Raw genomic sequence first — 26,849 nt, 5'->3', positions numbered from 1 at the left:
TAACAGCTGCCTTACTCAAATCCATTCACCAGTATATAACATTCACTAATAAGCAACTGGGTGTCCCCAGTATATGTTTCTCGCTTTGTGGTTTTGCATTTTTGGTGTAGGAAGTCGCAGTTCTGATCTCACTTGTACTTCTATATCTAAGAAATCATTTATAACAACATACATCTGACACTGCTAAGGCAGCATCAACTGCCAAAATTTGTATCTTCCATATGAAACACTAACCATGTATAGATACATATTTATCCATCTAGGAATGTGTGCATAGACAAATGCATGTGTGTATATATGTATATATATGTACATATATGTTTATGTACACATGTGATTTTTAATTATGTAGTTTCCTTTTTTCCATATGATGTCTGTTGAGTGCAGAGCCAGACTTTAAATGTGCATATACACATATATACATACAGATACACAGATAAATAAAAATGTGCTCTGTTCTCAGTACGCATCACATGGAAATTAAAAATTGGCTCATTATGTGATTGTTAAGGTGCACAAGAAATAAGTCTTTCCAGTTTTTGAATGCTTGTTTGTGTATCTTAAATTGCATTCTTTTATGGTAGGTTTTGGAGTACAGGCGTTTTCTATGAGGAGGAGAATATAATAACCATCATGTGGTATGTGTTAATCCACTGGGTTGCTGACAATTCCTCTAGAATTATGTGTAAAAATGTAAAAAGATTTTACAGGGAGTCCCCGAAGTGGCTTCTCTAATTTTGCTAATCTGAAGCTTCTCACATGCTTAACAACATATTTTTCTTTTGGTATTAAAAAGACTGCAACGTCCTAAGATCATCTGTACATTTAAAAGTGTTTTGGCAGCTGACCTCTATACTGACATAGAAACAATTCCTTCTTTTTTCTTTTTCCTTTCCTTTTTTTTTTTTTTTTTTTTTTTTTTGTGTCGTTGTCTACAACACTTACCATTATCTTAACTTCATATTAAATTAGGCAGGACACTACCTAATCATGCTTCCAGTCACGATGAGTAAAGTGCTTCATTTTGATGAGGGAGATTTAACACTAAAAACTCACTTACCCTTGTTTGTATCCACTTGTCCTTGTATTTCTACAGCACCGTCTTCTGTGCTGAAACATCAAGTAGGACTGATTGGGTGATTAAGGGTCATTCCCTGTGCATGAGGGTAGAAGAAATGGGTCTGTAGTAATCAAAAAAAGATCACAGATTTATCACCCCTGTCGCTGCAAACCACGCTCCTGTTCTACACAGCCAGAATGCCTGGCAGCTGGAACATTTACTTCAAGTTACAGTCCTGTGCCTATCATTATTTACTTTTTAATGGCTGCATGGAAGTTTAACCTGAAGTATTTAGTGAGCTTGACTAACCTTTATTTTGCATAATAAAAGTTTATAAGCCATAGACATGAAAACAAGGAAATTGCTGACTTTCACTGAGAAATGAATACATTAGTTTAATGTGGCCAGACTGTTTGAATGAAAACAAGCTCACTGACTAACAAACTCAAATTAAAATTGTTTATGCTGGATAATGAAATGAGCTGGTCTGGAGGAAGGGTGGAAGAGTGACTAAACCATCTTGAGACAGAGCCAAAAGTTTGAGTGTTGCTCTGCCTTAACAGCAATTACATCCAGCTGAATCTCACTCTTCAGCCTGAAAAACAAAAAAAATTGGTGATCGTGATGCTGTCACATCATTTTCTTGCATGCTGCAGTGACAAAAATTGGCTTGACTTAATCCTGGCAACTTAACAGATGATTTTGTCTTTGCACCTGTGGTCCCTTGAGGTAGGTGGCAGATGCAGAGATGTGCTGCAGACTTCTCCTGAGCTATACTTGCTGAGCAACATGTAATGTATCCTCACCAAAGGAGGTGGCTTTGTGCTTCTGACACAAGGGTTTGAAAAGTCTGAGTGATTATTTTGTCAGTGTAGGCTTGCACTTTGTTGTAGAACTATGGATGTAAGTCTCTAAGTTGAGTAACTAACCATCTTTCCACCCTTAGCTATTGAACTGGAATATTCAGTGGACCTTGGGCTCTCCTGGCACCCAATTTTGAGAGACTGTCTTCCCACTAACGTGGAATGCAACAAGTACCATCTCCAGAGGATTCTCATTTCGGACACTTTCAACAAGTGGACCCGGGTTACTTTGCCTCTGCCTCCCTATACGAGGTATCTCTTTTGGTTTTCTGCAGAATAAATCGAAATGCATAACTAGGTATTTATAACATCGTGACGCATTATAGCATTAAAGTAATTGCATAATACCTTGCATTTCTGTTTGATGCATGTATTCAGCAACAAATAAGTGTAAGTAAATGAAGCTTCATCCTGCTTTGCATAAAAATTGCAAAGCTCTTGTGTTTGTGTGTTTACTTTTCTTATTTATAGATAGGAAATTCTTGTTCTAGCAAGGAACAGAGGGAACACTATAAAGAATCACGTTATCATCAGCCTCACTAAATTCTGGTTGTTTGGGTGGCTAATTGGACTGGCTGAATCCCCACTGCACCCTGTGCTTATTGTTGTTGTGTGTTTTAAATATAGCACTTTTCAGGCTTCTTGTTTTTCTGTGCATTCCTTGTATCCTTTGTGTCTCTCTCAGCTTAGATGCTCTCTTTATTGTTTATACACATGACCCATTTCCACCTCCTCTTCCTTTTCCCACATTCTTTTGTCTTTGAGGGAAGAAAAATTGTGGGATTTGTTGGGAGGCTGCAGTGAAAGGAGCTGTTTGGGAATGACAGTGCTATTGGGGGTGCTGCCATGTTTTCTACAATGCCCTGAAAACTGCTGGATTTTTTACTTGTTTGTCTAAAAGATCCACCTAGGGACAACTGGGTAGTTCAGCCTTCCAGCTGACATCCTTCTAGATGTGCTGTTTTGCAGTGACAGCTGTGACTGTCCCCTGCACGGAGATATCTGACAAAGCCCAGAGTAAAGCCAGGCAAACACAGGTAAAGAGGGTGTTGGGCTCTCAGCACAAACTGATACTTTGCTCCTCCTGCTGAGCCCAGTCTCCTCACATAGGCTTAGGCTGAGCCAACTACAGGCACAGAAGTACCAGAGTGCAGGCAGAGCCTTCAGAAGGTTGTCGTGAAAGATGCCAGCTAATGCACATGTGAGTTTGGAAACAAAGACATTCATTTTTTAGCAGTTGTACCAAGAGCACCTATAGAGTTTCCACACATTTTGAAATTAGTAGTGGAAAAGTCCATGCTCTACTACTAATCATTTGGAGCATCTAGGCTCTTCCTTATCTTCAGTGCAATTATGTCAAGTAATAGTACTTTTTTAGGAGTTGTTCCCAGCACTGATCTTCTCTGCTTCCTTTTTTTGTACTGCTTCACTACATGTTGTCTGTAAAATCCATTACCCCAACAGTTCTCGTACAAAGACTGTAAATTTGCATTCAGGACAGTCTTTCTGGGGTTGAATAGGATAAATAAGGGCTGGGGTTGATGTTCCAAACCAATTGAATTTGGACCTGAAAAGAAGCTACCACCTGAGATAAACTCAGATTTATGAATAAGTGTGATTTTAAAACCAGAGAGTTTTTTGAGCAGTGTATGTCAAAAGAAGTCTGATGCCCTACTGAGACAAAGATTGCCCTTCTGTCCAATCTGATAATTGTATTTTTTGGCTCAAGTAATACCATTTTCCAAAGACATTAAGATAGGCATTGCATGAGAGAGGTTATTACAACTTTATCTCGTAAGGGGAGATGTTAAGCTTTAGGATAAGGAACAGTGCAGCTAATAGGTCTTTTGGTCTAGATGCAGTATAATTTTTACGCTGCTTTATTATTTCAAGCTGTGTAATAGCAGGTGTGTGTCTCCAATTTTTTGTGCTTGTATGTTTTAGGGACATGCAGGCTATGTAGTCAATAGTTTAGCCTGATGCTCACCACCCATGTTTGCACAGCTTTTTAGGGCTCCTGTACTCCAGACCACTATGTAACCTCTGGCCTGTAGAAAGCAATGAACACCTAAAATCAGAGCTGATTTTAAAATGCAAATACAATTTCTCATAGGAGCATCAGCTCTATAAATTGTTAGTGAAGCACCAAACCTAAAGCAGGCAGTGTAAGATATAGGTGCTTGTCTTTATTCCTAAGGGACTTCCTCACAATTTTTACATTTCTTTAAAAAATGCTGTTTGGTGAGCAGCTAGACAGCTCACAGTAGATTTCTCTTTAGATAAAAATGTTATGTGTTCAGATCATGCAGCATATTCATAAAGAAATAATTCATGGAATAATATTGACCTTATCATAAAAGGTCCATTTTTACACTGTTACTTGGGGATTTTGCTGTTTATTTGTTTTGGTGTTTACAGTAATTGTGATTTCTCTTTGAGTTGTAAAAGAAAACAGACTACAAGAAGTTCAATGCTGCCATCTAGTGCTGTACAGCAAAACAGGGACCACCTTGAATTTATAATGGTATTTTTGACAAGTTACAAAAATTCATCTCCTCACAGCTCTTGACTCACAGTCTGCACCCGCATGAGCTGAATAGCTCTTTGGCATTCCCTGACTGTTTTGGGTGGATTTTCATCATCAGTCTTGGGAGCTGAGACACTTAATTCACATGTAGGGGGCTAAGCCCCTTTTAATCAATAAAATTAAAATGATTTACTGAAAAGAGCCAGGATCACACCACAGATCATGTCTTTGCATTTCCAGTGAAACCCTGGGTGGAGGGGAGGGAAGAAACTGCAAAACACGGATAACACTGCAAGCCCTGCATGGGCTCTCTCATCTGTCCCCTGTAGATTTATAATGGCAGCATCTTGTCTGGGAGCCAACCCACTCTGTAGAGCTGCTCTTACCTAAGTGTAGTTGGGAGAATTCATAGAGAAAAAGTTGAGTTAGTTTGCTGACTTGGACTGAAGCAACAAAACTCTGGCTCAGGGTGAAACCTGGAGGATGTGGGAGGTTTCTGGCTTGATCCAGCTCCCAGCTATCCCTCAAGTTTGGATTTGTGCTGGGATATGGTTATGACTGAGCTTCCATTTGGGTGTATCACCTTCTTCCTGTCGTCCTCTCCACTACATCAACTATGGCCCACTGGTTTTCCTTTTGCCAGTGGTCCCTTTCCCACCTCTCACACTCTCAGCGTGCTACCAAGCACCTGTGCTTTGTGCTGTTCTCAAAATGTGGGCACCCTCTTCTTGGAATGACTCTGTCATTGTCAGGAATCAGCACTGAGTTGTGCTGGTACCAAACAGGTCTTCCAAGAGCAGCCTAGCCTCAAGACTGACATTTCCTTTCAGTCAAAATAAAGATCAGCTTAGCTAGAAATAGACCTTTCTGTCTTTCTTTCCCTCCCAAGGTCTCAAGCCACCCGTTTCCGCTGGCACCAGCCCGCTCCTTTCGATAAGCAGCAAACGTGGGCAATCGACAACGTCTACATCGGGGACGGCTGCATAGACATGTGCAGTGGCCATGGGAAGTGCACCCAGGACAACTGTGTGTAAGTGCCATCTGTTCCCTGTCCTGCCCAGCACGGCAGCATTGCAATCCTCCTCTGCCGTTTTAATGAACTTTCAGGAAAAACTGTGATACAAATTTTCAAAGCAAGGTGGTTTTTCCTGTTAAAACTGAGCAGGGCACCGGGACCACCTGGGAACAGAAATAACAAGCAGAAGGGTAAGTGTGGGGGTTGGCTCTGCCAGACCTCTGCCTGTTCCCACACCATGGCCAATGCAGACAGTCCTTTCCTCAGTGGCAAAGCATCGCCTCTGCTGCTGCCTCTGCTGCATCTTGATTCCCCTCCCACCAGGCAGGGAGAAGATAGCTCTTGGGTTTGCACACCCCTCTAGGGACCTACAGTCCTGCAGCTTCCCAGAAGTTGTCATCCTTATTCCCAAGGGGTTTCACACCATGTTCCTGTGCTCTCAGCCTGGTTCTTGGTGCAGAGAACCTGGGCTGGAAGTGGAACGTGTCCACTAAGCAGGATATATGCCAGTTCTTCAGAAGGCCAGATTTTGCCTTTTGACTGGTGTTAACTTGATGGTCTGATGCATCTGCTCCATGGTAGGGTTTGCCAGGGTAGGCAGACTGGCTTGATCCTCAAACTGTCTGCATAACAGTCGACATAGAATCCTGCAAAGCTAACAAACAACAACCAGATCTCCCCAGATTTGCCTGTCTTGGCAAGCAGAAATACCTTCCAGATGGATGTATTGCTTTTTTTTCCAGCCACAAATGGCAACAGAAATGGGAGAATGGTTGTATAATTGCACTGTGACTATATTTGTTAGAAATATATTTCACTGCAGAACAGACATATTATTGTGTTCTCTATCCTGACAGCACTGAAGTACCAAGACACAATCTCTGTGGTGAAATCTCATAGTAGCAGAACGCATTTCCATGCTGTTATCCAGTCTTTGACACATTACAAGAGTGTTTTTCAGAGGAGGAAAAAGGGAGAACTATATAAAGAAACAACAAGAAAGCACCCATCTACCAAAGCTTTACAGAAACTTTAACATTAGCAGGACATTCTTAGGCCTGGCACATTCTCTTAAGTTTATCCATACAAGCACAGTGTATTATTTTACTGATTTTACTGTGTTCAGGAGTGTGCTCCATATTAGCAGCTTGAATGATATATAATACTAAGCCTTCCTAAAGTCGTTTTTGTATCATACTAACTACAAAATGTGGCAGATGTTTGAAACCCCCACATACCAGTTGTGTGCTAGTAAATGATGCAGACAGCTTCTGTGCGGAATAAGATGGCACCTCGAAGTGGAACAACATGGCACTGATTAAACCTCCATGCAGGGCCTTTGCCAGCTGATTTTTGCATTTGTTTTCCTCTGCAGCTGCGATGAGCACTGGGGCGGGCTGTACTGCGACGAGCCAGAGACTCCCCTTCCAACACAACTGAAAGACAACTTCAACCGCTCCCCGTCGAACCAGAACTGGCTGACGGTGAACGGGGGCAAACTGAGCACGGTCTGCGGGGCCGTCGCCTCTGGGATGGCTCTTCACTTCAGCGGGGTGTGTGTTCAGCACAGAGACCAGCTCACTCCATCTGACAGTACAAATGGGACTCACTTAAAAAGTTAAATAAACAGCAAGGTGTTAAAAAAAGCAGCATAACATATTACATATATAAAATAATTGTAAAAATTATATTCTTTGCCTAGCTGCAGGTCAGTATCAGACAGGCCCTACAGACTAGGGCCAGCCAGAAACACTCCAGTAAAGCTGGTACCATGTTCTTCACTGTGCTGCAGCCAGAAAAATGAGATACAATGTGTGTGCTCCTGAAAGGAGCTATAGAGGGGCTGGGAGTGGAGCTGATAAGTTAAAGCACAGTGTAAGTATGTAGACATTCCATTTCACTCACCCAGCCTCCACATAGAACTTAAAACTTCCAAAGATCAAAGTTTGGTGTGGCTTCTAATCAGACCGCAGAGGTAAATTAATAACCAGCTATTTGCACTTGTATAACTTGTATAACTTGCACACGGTCCTTGAAAATACAGAATCACAGAGTGGGTAAGGTTGGAAGGCACCCCAGCGGGTCATCTGGTCCAACCTCCCTGCTCAGGCAGGATCATCCTAGAGAACATTGCATCCATGAGTAGCCTCATCCTTCAGATATTTCACAGTTTGGTGTTTTCAGAGTAAGCTCACAGTAAAATTTCCTAGGTTAGCTACATACATAGGTGTATAACCCAGACTGCTGCTGAACTATAGCTGGCTAACAGATAATCTGGAGATTATAAAAATGACAAAACAGTATTTTAGAAACATGTAAAATTTATTCTTGTAGATCTCTGCCATCAGTTTTATAACTAGGTTCAAACTGACAAAAGTTTTCTAAAATAAACTAACAGAAGCACTAAATTTCCACTTCCTCCCACTAGGACTAAGTAGGCATCACTAACTAATTGACTAAGCAATCTGAAATATGTTAGGGATTGTGGAAAACACACATGTTAAAATTGCTTTGCCGTTTCATGGTTTGCATAAATTGAGTCATTAGCACATAATGAGTGATTCGTTAATTCTGCATGGAATACCTTCTGATTTACACATGGATTTTTGCAACTCTTGTATTCAGAAGAAAGGTGAATACAGTTATGGATACTGAATACCATAAGCTGTAGGAATAAGTAGCAATATGTATGAGTACACAACAGGCATTTTTAAGATGGAATGTAACTGAACTTATGTCTTCAGGGAAAAATATATATTGTTCTGTTTTAGCTTAACCTTTGACATAATTAATAAAATTTGTAAAATTTAGAATTTTTAGAGCATGAGGTTACATTAAGAGTGACTGCATAGTCTAACACTTTTTATGAACGTAAGTTTTGCCAGCCAACATATTTTTTCATTGCTTTTCAGGGCTGCAGCCGTATGTTAGTTACAGTGGATTTGAACCTCACCAGTGCAGAATTCATCCAGTTTTATTTCATGTATGGATGTCTGATAACTCCTAATAACCGCAACCAAGGAGTGCTGCTGGAGTATTCTGTGAACGGTGGAATCACCTGGAGCCTCTTAATGGAAATTTTCTACGATCAATTCAGCAAGCCCGGGTTTGTAGATACCTCCTTTCTGACTATGTAATTTCCTGTACTAAAGGAGTGTGGTCTTGAATGTTTCATAAGAACCTGTGGGACCTATTACTGCTGTGGTTTGGATGTCAGATCCTTGCGAGTTCAGCTTGTCCAGTCCTGCAGGCGTTTATGAACGGCCTTGGCACACGTGCTGGATCATCAAAATTTGTGCAGCTGCTAGGCCAGAAATACAAGAGTAGTTAGGAGGCTGTAGCAGTCTGGTAGGTTTGTAAATGGTTGCAGGAGGATAAATTAATAGCTACTGTAGTGATACTCATCCTGTTCTTTAAGATGCTAACATTTGCAATCTAGTTTCTTACTGACAACAGCAGAAAGTCATTGTTTGAACTAGTCAGAAAATGGTGTGTAGAGGAGAAACTGAATTTATGCAGATATCCATCAAAAGGATGGACACACTCAAGCCCTATTTTCAGATATTTGTGAGATTCAAATCATGCACATATGAGAGGTGAGCTTTTCCTCACTGACTAATTTTAAAGATTCACAGAAAATGGGCATGTGAGAGACCCATTATTTGTTATTTCATTTGAATACACCGAGAAATTATTAGCACTTTACCCTGGACATGAGATTTAAGTGTACTGTTGTCTACTGTTGTAATGGAAAAAAATAAAGCTGTATGGAACACTGCTATTTGCTGAATGCTCCAGGTTGAAAACAGTGATCCTAATTTTACTTCAACGTTCTCTTTCTTTACAATTCCCTTAATTAGGACCTTATGGTCATACTCTGCTAGTCTAGACCATTGCATTTGGTCCCATAAGGACAGCTAGAGCAAGTGAGGTTGCTCAAACTATGCCAATCTGATTGCTGACACTTCCCACCTCTCTCTGAGCCCCTGTGCCAGGGATGACATTGGGAGTGATTAGAAAGGTTTTTATTTTGGCATTTCCCATAGAAGAACATAGGCTAGATCACCCACTCTTTTCTTTCTTTTCCCAGCTTCCAGGTACTCCAAGAAACACAGGTAGTGGACCTGGTCAAAGCACCTGGCACAGAGCATCAAAATTGTCCTCCTTCTGTGGCTTTCCTACAACTAATTTCCACCTTGCATTTCAGCTTTGTGAACATCCTCCTTCCCTACGATGCCAAAACCATTGGGACACGGTTCCGCTGGTGGCAACCTAAACACGATGGGCTGGACCAGAACGACTGGGCCATCGACAACGTGCTGATTTCGGGCTCAGCCGACCAGAGGACAGTGATGCTGGACACCTTCAGCAGCGCTCCCCTGCCCCAGCACGAGCGCTCCCCCGCCGACGCAGGGCCCACCGGCAGGATCGCCTTCGACATGGTCATGGAGGACAAAGCTACAGGTAAAGGTTCCACGTGAACCTGGGTTAAAGAGCAAGAAGTCAGTGAGAGCAGCAATTTTCAAACCTTGCCGAGCCTCTGGAGTCTTTGTCTCACTGTGATGGCGATCAGGGACAGTCCCATCCATACAGAGGTCTTTTGCTTTCAGTTCACAAAACATGAAGTGAAAAGATGTAATGCAACTTTTATTTTTTACGGCATGAATTTTAGAAGACTAATTTCTTTTCAAAGAAAGAAAAAGTGATTAAAAAGTGCCAGGTTGTTCTAAGCAGATTTCATATCTTGAATATCTGCTTCCTATTTCCTAACTTTTAAAAATATTATATAGGGAAGTTAAGTTACATTTTACAACTAAATTTTGTAGAAGATGTATTTCCATATGTTTACAAGGCTTAACAAGCACCAGTGCTGGGGTACATTTTGTGCAGACATGTAGGCAATGCCTATTAAAAGGCTCTCCCAAAAAATGTTCAGTGCAACAGAAGTTTATGTTTTAAATAAATCTCAGATCCTTACTTCTTGAACATTAAAAAATAACGCTATAGGTTTTATACAAGAGAGTAGTCAGAGGTGCTTTCAGCAATAAATGTGATAAATGTAATACCTATGTACATGGGAAAGATAGGGTACTGACATTCTCAGGAGCAATACTAAATAATTCTCACGTAGGCTGCAGAATAAAGCCATGAATCACCTTTAGTGGTTAACATCACTCCCTGTTTTCTTTAATTTATGTTGTCACTGTTTATTACTGGTGTTGCCATTTATTTTCAAGTGAATGAACACTGGTTATTCCATGATGATTGCTCAATTGAGAGATTTTGTGATTCTCCTGATGGTGTCATGATCTGCGGGAGCCATGACGGCAGAGAGGTCTACGCAGTCACCCATGACTTGACTCCTACAGAAGGCTGGATCATGCAGTTCAAGGTAATTCAAACCTGCACCCAAACTGCCCTTCATACACTCAGGGATATATGGAATTTGCAAGAGCCCTTTGCACATCCCTCCATAAAGATGGTTCACCTAATCCGTGGCCTTCTCTGAAATATGCAAATCTTAGAGTTGTATGGGAGGAGAGATTAACTTTATTTGTTATGTGGTACTGGGGTATAAGGCACAAGTGTCATAATCTGGAAATCCAGAAATGTGAGCTAACTAGAAGAAAACAAAATTCACAATATGGTGTCTGTTCTCAGTCTTGAGAATATTGAAGATGCAGATGATGGGTACTGTACAGGCATGTTATTGCCATCATTTCAAACAAAAATTCTGCAGTCAGTTTTCAGGTTCAAACCCTTTTTTAAACTCCACCACCACAATTAATTCTAAATTACTGAAGTTCTCTTCTTTGATAGGTTTCTGTTGGATGTAAAACCTCAGAAAAACTTGCACAAAATCAGGTCCATGTGCAGTATTCCACTGACTTTGGTGTTACATGGAGTTACTTAGTACCTCAGTGCTTACCAGCTGATCCAAAATGTTCTGGGAGTGTTTCACAGCCATCTGTCTTCTTTCCCACAAAAGGATGGAAAAGAGTAACTTACTCACTGCCTGAAAGCCTTGTGGGCAAGTAAGTATGAATTTTCTACTCATTTTGTCTTGGACTGAATACCTTCCTAGAAACACAACAAGGGAAACATCTGCTTATTCATTTTCTTCCAAGAAAACTGCAGGCGAGCAGCATTCATGATCATTACATTGTGTATATGTATAAAATCAATTTCAACAGATATCTCCACTACTTGTGGAAGCTTGGAGGACAGTACAGTCATAAGTATATTGTGTTTAATCACTTTTTTTCAACTGAGCAAAGTTGGTTTATACATATGTCTCTCTTCATTCCTTTATATCTAGTCCCGTGAGGTTTCGGTTCTACCAGAAATACTCAGACATGCAGTGGGCCATCGATAATTTCTACCTGGGCCCTGGTTGTCTGGAAAACTGTAGAGGTCATGGAGACTGCCTGAATGAGCAATGCATCTGTGACCCTGGGTATTCAGGTCCAAACTGCTACCTTACCCAGACCCTGAAGGTAATTTTACTACATGTTTTAAAGAATTATTTTGGCTTGTGTTTGGCTGAGAGAGAAAGAGAGAGAGGAGGGATTGATCCCACTGAAAATTTAGCTTTGATTCCTGTCAGCTTGAAGACAAGCAAATCCATTTTCAGCCCTTCATCAGTTTTTAGCAAAACTATTACTGCATTATTCAAGAACGTTTGTTCTTCTGCAAATAACACTGTGATAAAAAGCTGTGATAAAGTTCAGTGTTCATGTTTAAATCATCATTATAGAATCCAAACCACCCTTGCACATATTGTTATATCTGATCAAGATCTGTAGAAAGATTGTCTTTATCATGAGAGAGCTTACTGAAGTAAGGAAAGTGGCATAAAGTTAGAAAATTAATTCACCTGGCTGTTATTCATGTTATTCAATAATAAGTGAGTGAACTCTAGTTAGATACTGCTAATTTAAAAGTTAAAATATATTTAAAATGTAACATATTTAGAAAACAATATATAATGAACCCCAAATTAAAATGTTTAAAATGTTGTGTTTGCCATCTCATTTTTTCTGCATCAGCTAACAACTGAATAGATACATCTTCCACAGAAACAACAGGATAACAACAATTCTGCCTAAAGAGAATATAACTATTTAAGTTATCATATCATTTGAATTATTATAACCTTCTATTTTTCATCTGAAATACTAATTACATGGTCAAATATAATTGTCTGTTTGCAATTTTTCAATAGTAATGTATCCTTCACATTAAGGACATTAGGGATAAAACACTGGTAATTTTAGGAGAGTTCTACTACTATCTCCTTAAGACCAGGATTTCACTTATGCAATTGCTTTCACTGCACCTGGAGGTAAGTGGAAATCAGAAATAAATTCTAGATGGTTTTCACTGTAAATATTTGTGCAGACAGTCGCATAAATGCATGTTCACTACAATGACCCTAAAATTTTTTTGCAGCACTGGTTTTGCTGGGGAAAAAATATAGAATATTTTTTCTCCCATACATACAGAAGACCTCCCTGTAGCCCCCTGCCATGAAAACCTTGCCACACAAACCCAACACATCCACCCATTTGCACATGCCAATTTTAGTTTGATGGATTACCTCCTAAGTATGTTAAATCCAGCCCTAATGTATTTTCACATTTAGCCAATCATTTTCAGTGGGTAAATATTCAGCCAAAAGTGATTATATTCAGTCATCCTGAGAAAAATTTGCAGTGTTCGTGAGCTCTTCAAACATGTTTAGATCAGTTCCACCTGTGGTCATCAAAAAGACTTAAAATCTTAATTACCTGTGCATACCTTACTTACAGACTTTCCTGAAAGAGCGCTTTGACAATGAAGAAATTAAACCAGATTTATGGATGTCCTTAGAAGGTGGAAATACCTGTACCGAGTGTGGAATTCTCGCAGAAGACACAACTCTGTACTTTGGAGGTGCAACTGTGAGGCAGGCTGTCACTCAAGACCTCGACCTGCGGGGGGCAAAGTAGGTCGTGTTTCCATGTCATTTTCATGGGGAACTCTGTTAAGCACTGACACAGCAGCAGGTAACATGGCTTGTAGCTCAGGGACTTCCTAGGTCACCAGTAGCATAGCACTACCTGAGGCAGACATTAATGAGATTATTGCTCTTGAGACACTGATGCTTTCAGATGAGTCACAGAGAGCAAGGCTCACCCTTGCACAGTGGAAAGCGTCTCATGAATCAGCAACTCCTGTCCTGCAAAGAGGCGAGATACCACAGTCTCCTGGGCATCACTCCTAGAGGCACCAGCTGTGTCTCCCACTCAGTTCAGAGCATAACCTCTGCTGGTTGTCTTCTCCTGGGTGCCCATACAAGACCCACTCCACTCCCATGCTGTAGAAAAGGATGACTTAACAGGAGAGCAATGCAATTATGTCAGTTTAGGCAAGCTAAGGAAGGACATGACACAGACAACTTCAGCAACATTTCCCTTGACTGTGTGGCTTTAATGAAGCCATGCACTCTGACTTCTGTAATTCATAAAGAGTTCACTGAATCATACAACCTTTCAGGAAGGAAGGGGCCTCAGGGAGTCCCTACTCCAACCTTACATTCAAAGCCAGGTAATGCTGAATTCAGACCAGTTGGCTTAGGGCTTTTATCCATTAGGTCTATAAAAACCTCCAAGAACAAAGATCCTGCAGTCTGACTGGACAGCTTGTTCCAGTGCTCAGTTACTCTCAGAGTGATTTTTTTCCCCCCTCTGTTAAATCCAGTCAGAACCTCCCATTTTCTCAGTATATGACCACTGTCTCCCAGTCCCAGCCATCTTCTCCAGGCTGAACCAGCCATGGCCCCTCAGCCTCTCCTCACAGGGCATGTGTTCCAGCCCCAACCATTCCAGTGTCCTTCACTGACCTTGCCTCAGTTCATCAACTTCTTTTATGTCCTCCAATGAGATAAGAGCACCTTGTTAACACATGGTGAGCTCTCTTTCCAGCAGGACTCACAGGGAACTCCTAGCAAAGCAACTCCCATCCAGTCAGTCCCCAGCTGGTACATTTGCAAGGGGTTAGCCCCACCCAGGGGCAGGTCTTTGCTGAATTTTATTAAGTTCCCATGAGAATTACTAGGCAATGTTTTTGGAAAGCCCTGTAGTACTTGCACAGTTACTTGCTTAAAAATGCTGGCATTTGGAACATTTTCAGCATGTCTCCGTGCAGATCTTTAACAGATGTAATCATATACATTTACTCTTAGGTTTCTACAGTACTGGGGGAGAATTGGGAGTGAAAACAATATGACAACATGCCACAGACCAACTTGCAGAAAGGAGGGAGTGCTGCTAGACTATTCCATTGATGGAGGCAAGTACATCCTGTCGTTTCAGCAAAGCTACAGTCTTGTTCTGCACACAAGCACCATGAATATCTGGGAAGTTATCAGAGATCCAAAATAATAAGCTAATTTTTAATTGCAAAGTTATTTTTGTCTGTGTAAAGTGTTTTCCCCGTGTAAAATTTCCATCTGTTGCTCAGGAGTTTTCCGTAATCCTGATTTCAGTAATCAGTGGCTTGCAGCCAATTTAATTCCTTTATATGATTACTCTTGCAGTAACAGTTGCCAACTATCGTTAGAAAGTTAAGATTTGTCTATCAGAAGACCACAGCTATTATTTTTTATTTCCTACTATCTTACTTTAATCTTTTAAGAGATTCTACCCTAGGCTTGTTCTTATTACTCAACCTGCATCTTTTCATCCCAGGGATATCCTGGACTTTGCTTCATGAGATGGATTACCAAAAATACATCTCAGTCAGGCACGACTACATCCTCCTCCCTGAACATGCCCTGACCAACACCACCCGCCTGCGCTGGTGGCAGCCGTTCACCATCAGCAACGGGATCGTGGTTCCAGGCCCTGACCGGGCACAGTGGGCTCTGGATAACATCCTGATCGGAGGAGCAGAGATCAACCCCAGCCAGCTGGTAGATACATTTGATGACGGTAAGACAGGCTGCCACAGCTTATCTGTTGTCTGGCATTATCTTATCTTACCTAAGTCCTGTGAGCTTGCAAGCAGACTTTCTTCCATTTTAACTCTGAACATTTTTTATTTTGTAGACTAGTGCTGTTTATATGTTATTCTTCATGCTACTCGTAGTAGTGTGTAAATATATATACATATATATATGTATATTCAGACGTATTTATGCACATATATACATACACACACCTAAGAAAGACAAAAATTTTTATTTCAGTCTAACTCATTTAAATTCCTGGTTTTAAAGTTTTATTTCATAATATTTTTTAGAAGTACTACTATTTAAACATTTTAATTAGCTCTCTGGAGCTGATGTCTGTTATGTCTGTTATGTCTGTTATGTCTGTTATGTCTGTTATGTCTGTTATGTCTGTTAGTATCTTACTGTGTGTCATTACAGATAAGCATAAATGTAGTGTCTATATTACTAAAGTACTGTACCTAGTGATTCTGTGGATTCATTACTAAGCCTTGATGTTGACCAAGCTAATGCAGTAATTATATTTAACTCATCTTAATAGAAGGCACCTCTCATGAAGAAAACTGGAGCTTTTACCCTAATGCAGTCAGGACTGCAGGGTTCTGTGGAAATCCATCATTCCATCTCTACTGGCCAAACAAGAAAAAGGACAAAACACACAACATCCTGTCCTCCAGGGAGCTCATTATACAGCCAGGATACATGATGCAGTTTAAAGTAAGAAGTGTTCTCTCTCTCCAAAGTAAAGTACACAATGAAAAGTCATCTATAGTGTCTCCAGAAATTATTCCCCTTCCAACTAGAATGCTGAATTGAATGAATAATTAATAGCGACTTTTTACTAGAAATTAAAGGAAAATCTGAAGAGTAGGTAATGAGAACCAGAAAGGTTGCATGAATGTAAAATGTCAAATTATTCTGACTGACTATATGCTTTGGGGGTTAGTCACAGGGATTGAAAGTCTAATGCCTTTTCCCTGAAATTACTGGATCATCAGATATAGTAGGAATTATTTTCTCAGGTGAGAATAGACAGGATGCAGAATATGCCATTTTCCCCTTATTTGTGAATAAACAGAAAAGGTAAGGGAGTGTCATATGGAAAATGTGAGTGTGTTCAAGTAGAAGTACCCCTTCTACTTGCTTGTGTCATGGTAAGTGACCCAAATCAATCACAGAAACATTTCTGAGTATTTTACTTTGATTTAAGGTGGGATTCCGCACCAGACCAAAGGCAACAAGTAGTTGCTTTACAATTGTTTTCCATTCTCCAAGCACCTTCTCTTAAATAAGCCAGGAACTAATATGAAAGTAGCATTATCAAAATAGTCATCCATTTTCTTATTATGTTTTTTTCCTTGTTCTTCTGTTTGACAGGATAGTTCTAGAAATTTCCATCTTCCACTGATCAATGTTTTCACCTTTTCTCAACATTTGTTGCCTATTTTATATTGACTATCTAATATAAAACCTAAAGCACATCTTTCCCCTCTCACACAGCATGCCACCTTCAAAGAAATTTTATTAAAAGAGGACTCTCACATGCTTTTTACTACTGAGTGCCAAGACCTCACCTCAAGCTGCTTATTTTACCCAGCCTGTCATCTTTTTTCTCTATTTTAAGGCCAAAATTATGATAACCCATTTAATAGTTTGTATTACTAAACTCTTATTGCTGAGTTTTTCTCTCCTCATTCTCTCCCCCTTTTTCTGCACCAGTGACAGTAAAGACTGTATTCCTAAACTAAGATTTCAGTTCTAACATGGCTTCTGTTTGGTTTTGAAATTTATCTTCTTGTTATCTATTCAGTACTATACATTGGGTACTGTAATCTTTCCAATTTAATATGCCACAAATATTTTTATTGTTTTAAATATTCAGAATAATTCTGTTCTTAAATTAGATTGACTTGAAGTTTATGCCTACATGTTTATCATTATGAATTTTAAATTTCATAGGTGTTTCACTTTTGGAAATGCCAAGGAGCTACCATATCTTTTTGTTTCAGTAACGATGTTTGTTTAGATATTTAATTTGGATTATAGGAATGTAATATTAGGATTCTGTTTGGAAATAACAGTAGCCATTAAGTACAATTTATTAAGTAAACGCGGTATCTGAAATACCGTGTCTTTTGTTTTCCATCCACTTTTGATGGTTTTTCTGTCCAAGATCTGTTAGCAATCTCTTTTATAGACACCATAAAGAAGAAAAAAAAGGAGAACATAACTTGATTATATATCACTTCAAATGTCTGCCTGACTTGTTATAGCAGTCGATTTTATTTGTGCTATAGATCGTGGTTGGCTGTGAGGCAAATTCTTGTGGGGACCTCCACTCAGTGATGCTGGAGTATACAAAGGATGCCAGGTAAATGACAGCAGAATAAACAGATCTGAAAAAAAAATAGTATGATATTAAAAACCTAGAGACCTTTTATTTATTAAAGCAATTACTTTGCTATTCATGTTGTAACAGAATCTGAATAAAGCCTGTGCACAAGTGCTGGGATTTGTGCACAGAACTCCCATAAATTCTCTCTATCATTTATCCCAGATATTGACAGATTCGTGACACTGAGCTTGCAGTTACAATCGTGAGCATGCTCCTGTTAAAAATGTCCTCTTGGGAAACCACATTCACAAGAAACTTGTCTTAGCATGGTACAGGGTCAACCTGTAATGAAGTGAGAGTTACTTAACTCCAACTGGGTCTTTAACTAGCAAACAATTAACAACACTGTCTCCTGTGCTGTAGTATAGCAGCACATTATAATTTGTAAAAACAAAGGTATGTTCTGTGCTCAAATGACTGTGAGTGAAAATATGGCAAATTCTATTGAGACTCTTCTGAACAGTGTAAGAGTTAAGGAACAGACTCCAAAATAGATCCTTCTGTCATGCAGCCCAGAGGAGCTGTATGTACCACACTCTGCTGTGAGTTCCACCACTCAAACCTGGTGCTGGAAAGCCCTACCTGGTTGCCCCAGTGCTTCAGCCTCTCACCTCTCGTTAATTTGTGGACCCAATCTCTTGTGTTTGTTTAGTAAGACAGGCAGTGCCAGGATCCCTTGAAATTACCTCTTTTCCTTTCATTATTCATTCTGGTTTTTGGTTTTCTTCTTTGCTTCCTGCAGGACAGACTCATGGCAACTCGTCCAGACACACTGTCTTCCTTCCTCATCTAATAGCATTGGCTGCTCCCCATTTCAGTTCCATGAAGCTACCATCTATAACTCTGTCAACAGCTCCATGTGGAGAAGAATAACTATCCAGCTGCCTGACCATGTCTCATCCAGGTAGGTTACTGAAAGGTCAGCTCACTGTGGACCTATAAAATGTCAGCTGTCTTGCTGGCACTTTTGCTTGGAACAACTGGTGAATTAAAAATGATTCTCTATTGCTGGATTTAGATCTGATACATAATTAATGTTTTTCAGGAAGCTTTTGCTTAATAGGAGTTGCTACTGCCAATGACATATTGACCACCTATTCAGGGTGTGTCTTTCCAGTTATTGAAGCCACAGCCCCTTCATTTGACATTTTTCATAACATTTGTTGCTAGTGTATTAGAATGTCACTGTACTGCTATGTTTAATTGCCAGATATAGTAACCCAGTGTTTGGATTTTGATATTTGCAGTGCAACTCAGTTCAGGTGGATTCAGAAGGGAGAAGAACTAGAGAAACAGAGCTGGGCAATTGACCACGTGTACATCGGGGAAGCGTGCCCCAAGCTCTGCAGTGGCCACGGATATTGCACCACTGGAGCCATTTGCATTTGTGATGAAGGATATCAAGGTTTAATTTCTTCAGTTTCTCTCTTGTATATCTACTGCAGTCTAACCTAGCTCAAAATTAAACAAAAAGACAAAGTGATGTGTCATGTCTAAATTCATCACTGAAATGTTTAAGTAACAAATTCTAAATTAATAATTTGTCAGAGCTGCAAATAACAGCTTTTCCCTCCCCTTACTCTTTCTGGATGGAGTCAGTACTCTCTCCTGTCTGGCACTGTATGTTAAGTCCATCCAGCCTTCACTGAAGGCTACTTGCTTACCCAGCCCTGTACTCCTTCCAAACGTGCATCCCAGAGGATGTGCAAATGGGATCAAGATGTTGGTGACTGGCATCTGTAAGGGGCTCTGTGCCCCATCAGGGCAGAGTGTTCTCCTCTAACCCCTCAATGCAGCTAAGCATATGCCTAATGGTACCTGAGTGCCCTTGGTAAACTGTAAGTGCTTTGTGGGAGTGGAGCCAGTATTTAATGTCTTCCAGGAGAGTTTCCTAGCTTTATAAGATCAAATCCTTTCCCTGTTTTAGATGTACTTGCTTTCAAACAGCAATTTGAGGTTTCTCTATTGGCATCAATGCAAAACAGGAGAACCATGCTGAAGTTATACTGCTGTAAAAAATAAGACAGCCTCAATTTTCTAAAAATGAATGCTGTAGATCAATGTGCACATTATTAATGGATCTGCTGAAATATGTTCAGGTTGTACTTACAATGTATATTGAGCCACAACCTTGAATGGAATTACAATGAACTGTAACTCAATTTTGCCAAGTCTTTTGGTTTTTTGTGTTTTACAACTTCACTCTGTCATTTTTAGGTGACGACTGCTCTGGTTTTAGCCATGATCTGCCCAGTTATATTAAAGATAATTTTGAATCTGAAAGAGTTACTGAAATAAACTGGGAAACCATTCAGGGGGGAGTGATAGGGAATGGATGTGGACAGCTGGCACCCTACGCCCATGGAGATTCGCTCTATTTTAATGGATGTCAGATACGACAAGCTGTGACTAAGCCTCTGGATCTCACCCGAGCAAGGTAATAGCTTGAGCCTAAAAATCTCTTTTAGCAGTTCATGAGAAAGGAGACTCTTCATACATATGTGCAGCCACGTGGGCCAGTACTGATGAGGATGGACTGACCTGGCCGTGCCGTGCAGTCAGATGTGGCTGGCAAAAAACATTAGGATTGGCAAAATGCTTCATGACTTCAATTTGGGAGATGGAGAGTGAGGAGGCAGCAGTGTTAGATGAAAAGGTCAGATGTTTTCATCATGCCCAACAGAGCACTGTCTAGTAAGCCAGCACAGACAATGAAGCTGTTGGCAAAGGCTGGACACCAGACTGCCTGGACCAGTGCCTGATCTGATAAGACAAATCCCATGTTTGTATGTACCTCCATGACAGTTGAGACTAAAGATGCTATTTAGTAATTACAGGCTCATTTTCCCATTTCAGTTGTCAAATGGAATTATATTCACCTGGCAATAAAAAGGAGTATCTTTTTCATCTATTGAGCCTCTTTGGTCATGGAAAAACAAATGTAACCAGCCTGTGCTGGCTCTTAACAGAGTGACAGCTTTCAGGACTGGTTTATATTTAGTTGTCTAAAGCAAGATTAGAAACAGGATGAACTGGCAAACAGGCCAGATATAAATCAGGCTCTTCTCTTCTTGAACCCACACAGAATATGATATATCTTTTAAGCACTTTATTATATTCAACCTTTATTTTTCCTTTTTAAACTTTTCGTATATTCATTTGCATGTTTACAATTTTATCTGTCTCAGTTTTGTGGAGATACATTGCAAAATTGGATCAACTTCCTCCAACTGTATGGCAACACGTTATAGATTAAACTATTACTCTGAAGGGGGAGCTGTACTTTAAAGATGTGAGAACAACTTATTTTGCATGTTAAAGTAATGATTCTTGAGAATGTTCTGTTTTGATAAGGAAACTGCAATAAACCTGGAAATGCTGTCATTCTGGTTTGAATATGTTTGCCTCTTAAAAATACCTTTTCTCTCTGTGTTTTACAGCAAAATCATGTTTGTTTTGCAAATTGGAAGTATTTCACAAACAGACAGTTGCAATACCAACCTGAGTGATCCTAACACTGTAGACAAGGCAGTGCTCCTCCAATACAGTGTAAATAATGGAATTACATGGCAAGTAATTGCACAGCATCAGCCAAAGGACTTTATACAAGCCCAAAGAGTGTCTTATAATGTTCCCCTGTGAGTACCTAGTCACATTTCATTACCTCTAAGTGCACAAGATACTTTTCTGCTAAGACATAATCTATCTTTGCATCACTGTGCAAGAAAAAAGGTTGATGAGAGGATAAACAAAGAAGAAAACTTAAGGAGAAGGCTGATGAAGAAATTCCAGCCTAGTATTTATCAATATACATGAAAGAAAAATAGAAATAATACTTGTTTTGAAGGTATGGCGGAGGAAAATCCTCCTTATCCGTGTGCATTTTTAACCATTAAATGTTTTGCATGCACAGCGTGTTGATGTTCAGTGATGTAGAAACAATGATTTGACTTTGCTCTCAGTTCCTTTCGAGCGGTAGACAGGGATGTGCAAAACACCGAAAGCCTGGAGCTCTCACAGGCTCTGGTATTTGTGTTGACAGGGAGGCACGAATGAAAGGAGTCCTTCTGCGCTGGTGGCAGCCCCGTCACAACGGGACAGGTCATGATCAGTGGGCTTTGGACCACGTAGAAGTCGTCCTGTGAGTATCAGCTTCACCTCATCCACCCCATCTCAGAAAGCACTCAAATTTCTCCAGCATGGCATGAGTGTTAAGCTCAGTAAGAACCATTGTGGCCCAGGGAATCCTTTCTCAAAGGGGAAACCTTTAAAAACCCGTCTTTCCTAACGCTCTGCCCTGACTGCAACAGTCAGCCGCTAAGACGGCCACAAAATAAGTGACACAGCAGAGGAATGTGCTGTGCATCATGGAAAAATGAAGGAGGGAAAGTGGGGCTTTATCATCACTAAGTATTGGTGCAGTCCTGTAATGCAGCAGTAACTGCATTTAAAGCAGTTGAAACTGCATTTAAGCAGTTAAAAAATTATTGTGCTGGGACATGGAAAGGATATTCCTGTTCAACGCTGTGCTGCCACATAAGGCTGATTTATATCCTTTCAAAGATACAAAAGATTCTTCTGTATTGTTCTTTGCACAAAGTAATGTCGATGTGCCTCTTAAAAATCTATGTTAGCAACTAATGCCTTATTCATTTCCTTTTTTTAGTAAGAAGGATACTGTTCAGAAACAGGGTTCACTATATCAGGTTCCTATGGTCCGAGCTCTATATTCATCCCCTTGTCAAGATTTTACCAAGTCTGCACCCTCCTGATTCTCCCATTCTTGAGATGGGTTTCGCTGGCAGCTAACCCGTTTTTCCTGTGTTGCATCACGAAGAGATGACCTGCTTTTTCTCTAACAATTTAGTTCCAGTAGAAGTGAGATGCTAGTGGCTTCCCGGGCGGGAACTCATCGCTGGCAGTGGTTGGCAGAGAGAGGCGTGCCTGCTCCATAGATAGGTTCAAACATTCTTTTTATTGCAACAATTTAAAAACCAGCAATGAAGAAATTAGGCTTAGATAACCTCCAGACGGTGTAATTATAACCGTGAGGTTTCTGAATTAGCAGAGACACTGCAAGTAATGTTTTGTAACAGTAGCAAAGTGAATTATCTGATTGCTAGTTAGCCCTGTTCTCCTTTCCACCGAGAAGCACCAGCTTGCATGGCACTCATATCAACCTCAAACCAAACTGGTCCCAACACTGAGTAATTGTACACGCTCTGCTGCTTTTACACTGTAGCAGTTATTAATATAATAAATAATACGTCCCATGGGGACCATAGCGACACCAACGTGGTGTGTAACGAGAGAGCGAGCTTATTCAAGGAGTCCCAGCTTATATAGCAGTTTCAAATGCTGCCACGTCACACAGGTAACTTCTTAAGCCAATCCCATACAAGCATTCAACAGAGCATGTGTGACAGAGTACTTAGAACTACAACTCCCAGGATGCTTTGCAGCACCTGGTGTAACCAGACCCCATAATTCCCCCATTTTTATTAATAACAAGATACAAACAGTGTAAATTCAAAAAACAGTGCAATTCTTAACAAAACGTTTTTCACTTGACGTAGTAAACTTATTTCTTGCTTAAACCTTATATACTTAAGAGTTCTATATAATAACAAAACTTTATTAATTAAAAACCTTATTTACCTAAGAGGTCTATGCAATAACAAAACTTTATTAATTAAAAACCTTATTTACCTAAGAGGTCTATGCATAACTGGGGAAAACTTACTTTATTAGAACATAAGGAAAAGGTTAAAGGAGGAACATCATGTTCTGAGTTCTTTTTCAATGAGATTTGGCAGAGGTAGTGTATGTTGTGTTTGTTTCATATATAAGGTGCAGTATGATTCACATACTTTTATACATTCACACAATCTCTTTCACTCATTTGGGTGGCCACCCCAATCATTTTTCATTCATGCATACATGTAATCTTTGGTTTCATTTTCTAGCTATACAACTTAAACTTTTATGTAGTGTTTGGTCAGAATGAAAATTGTTTGACTCAGGATTTACTTAATTACATGCGTATTCTGTCTACTCCCCTTCTTTTGTTGTGAATATGAAAAGTTAATGAATTTAAAGGTATAAGAGTGGTAAGTAGTGTGTATATTTCTGAGTGTGTACTTAGAGAAATTAATAGGTAGGTTACTATTATGTTAATAACAATAGAAATTCTTAAAGATGCTAATTACTACTTAAACGAAATAGTTACAAACTTAAACTTATTTAGATATATCTAAGAACTTAACAATTTTAAACAATATTCAGTAAATGTGACTATTAGTAATTTAAACAAAGCTACAGGGAAATTAGAAACTTAAAAATGTATTAATAAGGGAATGTTGCATTTTTCTCTATTATTAGTGTAACTAGAAAATTAAAGACAGTTAACTAAATTATTTTAGACAAAAACATTTGTAATAATTTTTAAAGGCTTATATGTAAAACATGTAAAAATAGTCAGTAATATAGTGTCTGTATAGTTTTGGCTCCGGCCTGGGTCTTTGTCCGGGCCGCCGCCTCTCTCACGGGGGTGGGGAGGCGGCGTTGTTACTGTTGAGGCTCCCGGAGGAGCGGGAGTTGCTGCGGCCATGGCCTGGCCCGCTCACGGTGGGGGCCATGTCGCTGGTCATCGCCGCCGGGCCTTGGCTCGGCTCGGCCAGGCGCCGCGTTGTGCCGCATGTGCGGCTGTCCCGGGCCGCGTTGTTGCGGCCGCGTGGTCGGCTTCAGGGGAGCGGCGGCACGGGCGGCTGGTTCGTGTAGTGGGACGCGGCCGTCAGCTCTAGGAACGGCCCGGCCCGGCCGCCGGCACGGGTTACCCGCGCTGCAGGTGCAGGCGGGCGGCGAAGGCCTCGCAGCTCCGCGCCGCCGACACGTGTTCGCCGAAGCTGCCGAGCCGCCCTCGGCGCATTTACAAACTTGCACCACAGTACCGGTGCAAGCCTGCTCGGCCGCCGGGATGGCCGCGGGGCCGCCCGCGGCTTCTCCTCAGGCACGGCGGCCGCCCCGGGCCGGGGTTCCACGCGAGCTCCGCCAGGAGCTCCACGCGGGTCGAGGGCGCGGCGGCAGTCGCCGCCAGCTGCGGCGGGGCTTCCGCGCTCGGGTCACTGCCTCCCGTTCGGCCGCGCCTCGGCCGGACCTTGGCCGGCTGCGGGCTCCGGACAGAGGCGTCCCGCGGCGGCGCTGCTCCAGCCGCCCGGCTCCCTCCACGCTGTGCGCCGGGCCCGCCGCTCCCGGTGGTGCCGCCGCCGCTGCCATCTGGGTTTGCGCAGGAACCGCGCCGCAGCCTGGTCGACACCAGCCCGGCACCGCGGAGGAAGTCGCCGTCGCTGCCGAGCCCCGTCCCGGAGCCGCCGGCCCGGGGGGCCGAGTCGCCGCCCGCCGCCAGCAGTCCTGCGGAGCCGTGCACAGCTCCGTCCCCGGCCTGACTTGCTGCGGCTGCCGAGCGTCCCGACAGCCCCGCGCTCTGTGCCCGCCGCCGGCCTCGCCGCTCGCAACGTCGAGAGGCTATCACGTATCTTTTTTAAACATCGCGCCGCTGTTGCTGGTAGGCACAGCAACTGTTGCTTAGCTACCGGCTCCCAGCACGGACCATGTTCCATGCATGCCTCCAGCAGAGGCAGTCCGCAACATGGCCACGAGACAGGAAGAGAAGGCATCACCTCCTGCTCCCGGCATGGGCAAGATGGTGCCGCCCATGCTCCGGCGTGGTCTCCACGTGTCTGCAAGTTTGCCATGGCTTGGGGATTCAAAGTTTGTTCCCTTTTACCAGTCACATAACCCGCGACACGCGCCTTCTTCCCGGAATTCACGCATCCACGAAAATTCAGCACAAAAAGGTATATTCTAAGGCTTTTCTTCCATGCTCTCGGACCCCCTCCCCCTTTCCACACAGCAGTAGTACGTGGAGTTCCATGCTTTACAATGTTTGGGGGAGGGAAGAATCAAAGTTTCTCTCTGTGGACGAGTTCCCTTGCGAGGGTTTTAAAGTGTCCACCTTTTTTATTTCTGTTTTCTCTCTGCTTCTCCACCCCTCTTTCCAAGCAATCTCACTAAGAATTGTAAATATCAGCAGTCTTAAAACAGTTATTTTCATCAATTTTAAAAGTCCAGCTATTTTATGTTTGTTAACTTGTCTCCAAAGTCTTTTCAATATTAAGCTTAAGGCTTTTGCAATATTCTGCGGTTCACGTGAATTAAAAGTTTTCATTTTTTCTCTTTTTCTTTTTTCTCCCGCCCTCTCACCTGGGACGTAGATTTTTCTTCTCGAGAGCGTCCTCTCAAAACGTAGGCAATTTCCTACCGAATTCAGGCCTTTTTTCGAGCTCAATCGCGGTTTCTCCCGCCTACGCCCATCAGAGTTTCCTTTCCTCTGGTACCTGGCGTTAATTTCTTTTTCACGGCGGACGTCCCTCAGCGTTAAATATAGGCTGGTACCTGACGTCTGGTCCGTATTTCTTCCTGATTCAGGATAAGGTTTAGGTCCCTGTTCCGGGCGCCATATGTAGCAGTTATTAATATAATAAATAATACGTCCCATGGGGACCATAGCGACACCAACGTGGTGTGTAACGAGAGAGCGAGCTTATTCAAGGAGTCCCAGCTTATATAGCAGTTTCAAATGCTGCCACGTCACACAGGTAACTTCTTAAGCCAATCCCATACAAGCATTCAACAGAGCATGTGTGACAGAGTACTTAGAACTACAACTCCCAGGATGCTTTGCAGCACCTGGTGTAACCAGACCCCATATTACACACCTTGCTGGGCTCTGCTTCCATAATATTTAAGCTTAAAACTTGAAGGAACAAAGGAGAGGGAGGGGTATGATTCCTGCTTTAGTTTGCTATATGATGCATCAGGAAAGATATGCAAGAGTATGAACCTGCAGGAGATTCACAGTGTTTAGGAAACCATGAAAAAGGGAACTGATCATTCTGTAATACTACCCTCTCCTTCTACTTGCAATTTAAAAAAC

General features: G+C 41.5%; 1 protein-coding gene across 2 annotated transcripts in view; it reads left to right on the top strand.

The window, feature by feature from the left end:
- RELN (reelin) overlaps positions 1–26,849 on the top strand; it is a 283,103-nt gene that overhangs the window by 247,151 nt on the left and 9,103 nt on the right. For both annotated transcript variants that reach the window (XM_050323631.1, XM_050323630.1), the window contains exons 46-63: positions 2,007–2,175; positions 5,340–5,480; positions 6,841–7,018; positions 8,378–8,571; positions 9,673–9,929; positions 10,703–10,857; positions 11,286–11,500; positions 11,785–11,962; positions 13,277–13,452; positions 14,692–14,798; positions 15,197–15,439; positions 16,001–16,176; positions 17,757–17,830; positions 18,597–18,758; positions 19,102–19,259; positions 20,072–20,291; positions 21,295–21,492; positions 21,897–21,995. In XM_050323631.1, coding sequence (XP_050179588.1) covers positions 2,007–2,175; positions 5,340–5,480; positions 6,841–7,018; positions 8,378–8,571; positions 9,673–9,929; positions 10,703–10,857; positions 11,286–11,500; positions 11,785–11,962; positions 13,277–13,452; positions 14,692–14,798; positions 15,197–15,439; positions 16,001–16,176; positions 17,757–17,830; positions 18,597–18,758; positions 19,102–19,259; positions 20,072–20,291; positions 21,295–21,492; positions 21,897–21,995 — 3,100 coding nt within the window. The remainder of the gene's footprint in view (positions 1–2,006; positions 2,176–5,339; positions 5,481–6,840; positions 7,019–8,377; positions 8,572–9,672; positions 9,930–10,702; positions 10,858–11,285; positions 11,501–11,784; positions 11,963–13,276; positions 13,453–14,691; positions 14,799–15,196; positions 15,440–16,000; positions 16,177–17,756; positions 17,831–18,596; positions 18,759–19,101; positions 19,260–20,071; positions 20,292–21,294; positions 21,493–21,896; positions 21,996–26,849) is intronic.

This window comes from Myiozetetes cayanensis, unplaced genomic scaffold (assembly GCF_022539395.1).
Source record: "Myiozetetes cayanensis isolate MyiCay16 unplaced genomic scaffold, myiCay2020 scf3, whole genome shotgun sequence".
Lineage (NCBI taxonomy): Eukaryota > Metazoa > Chordata > Aves > Passeriformes > Tyrannidae > Myiozetetes > Myiozetetes cayanensis.
Note: the sequence above shows the minus strand (reverse complement) of the source record. Positions and strands in the feature narration are given on the sequence as shown.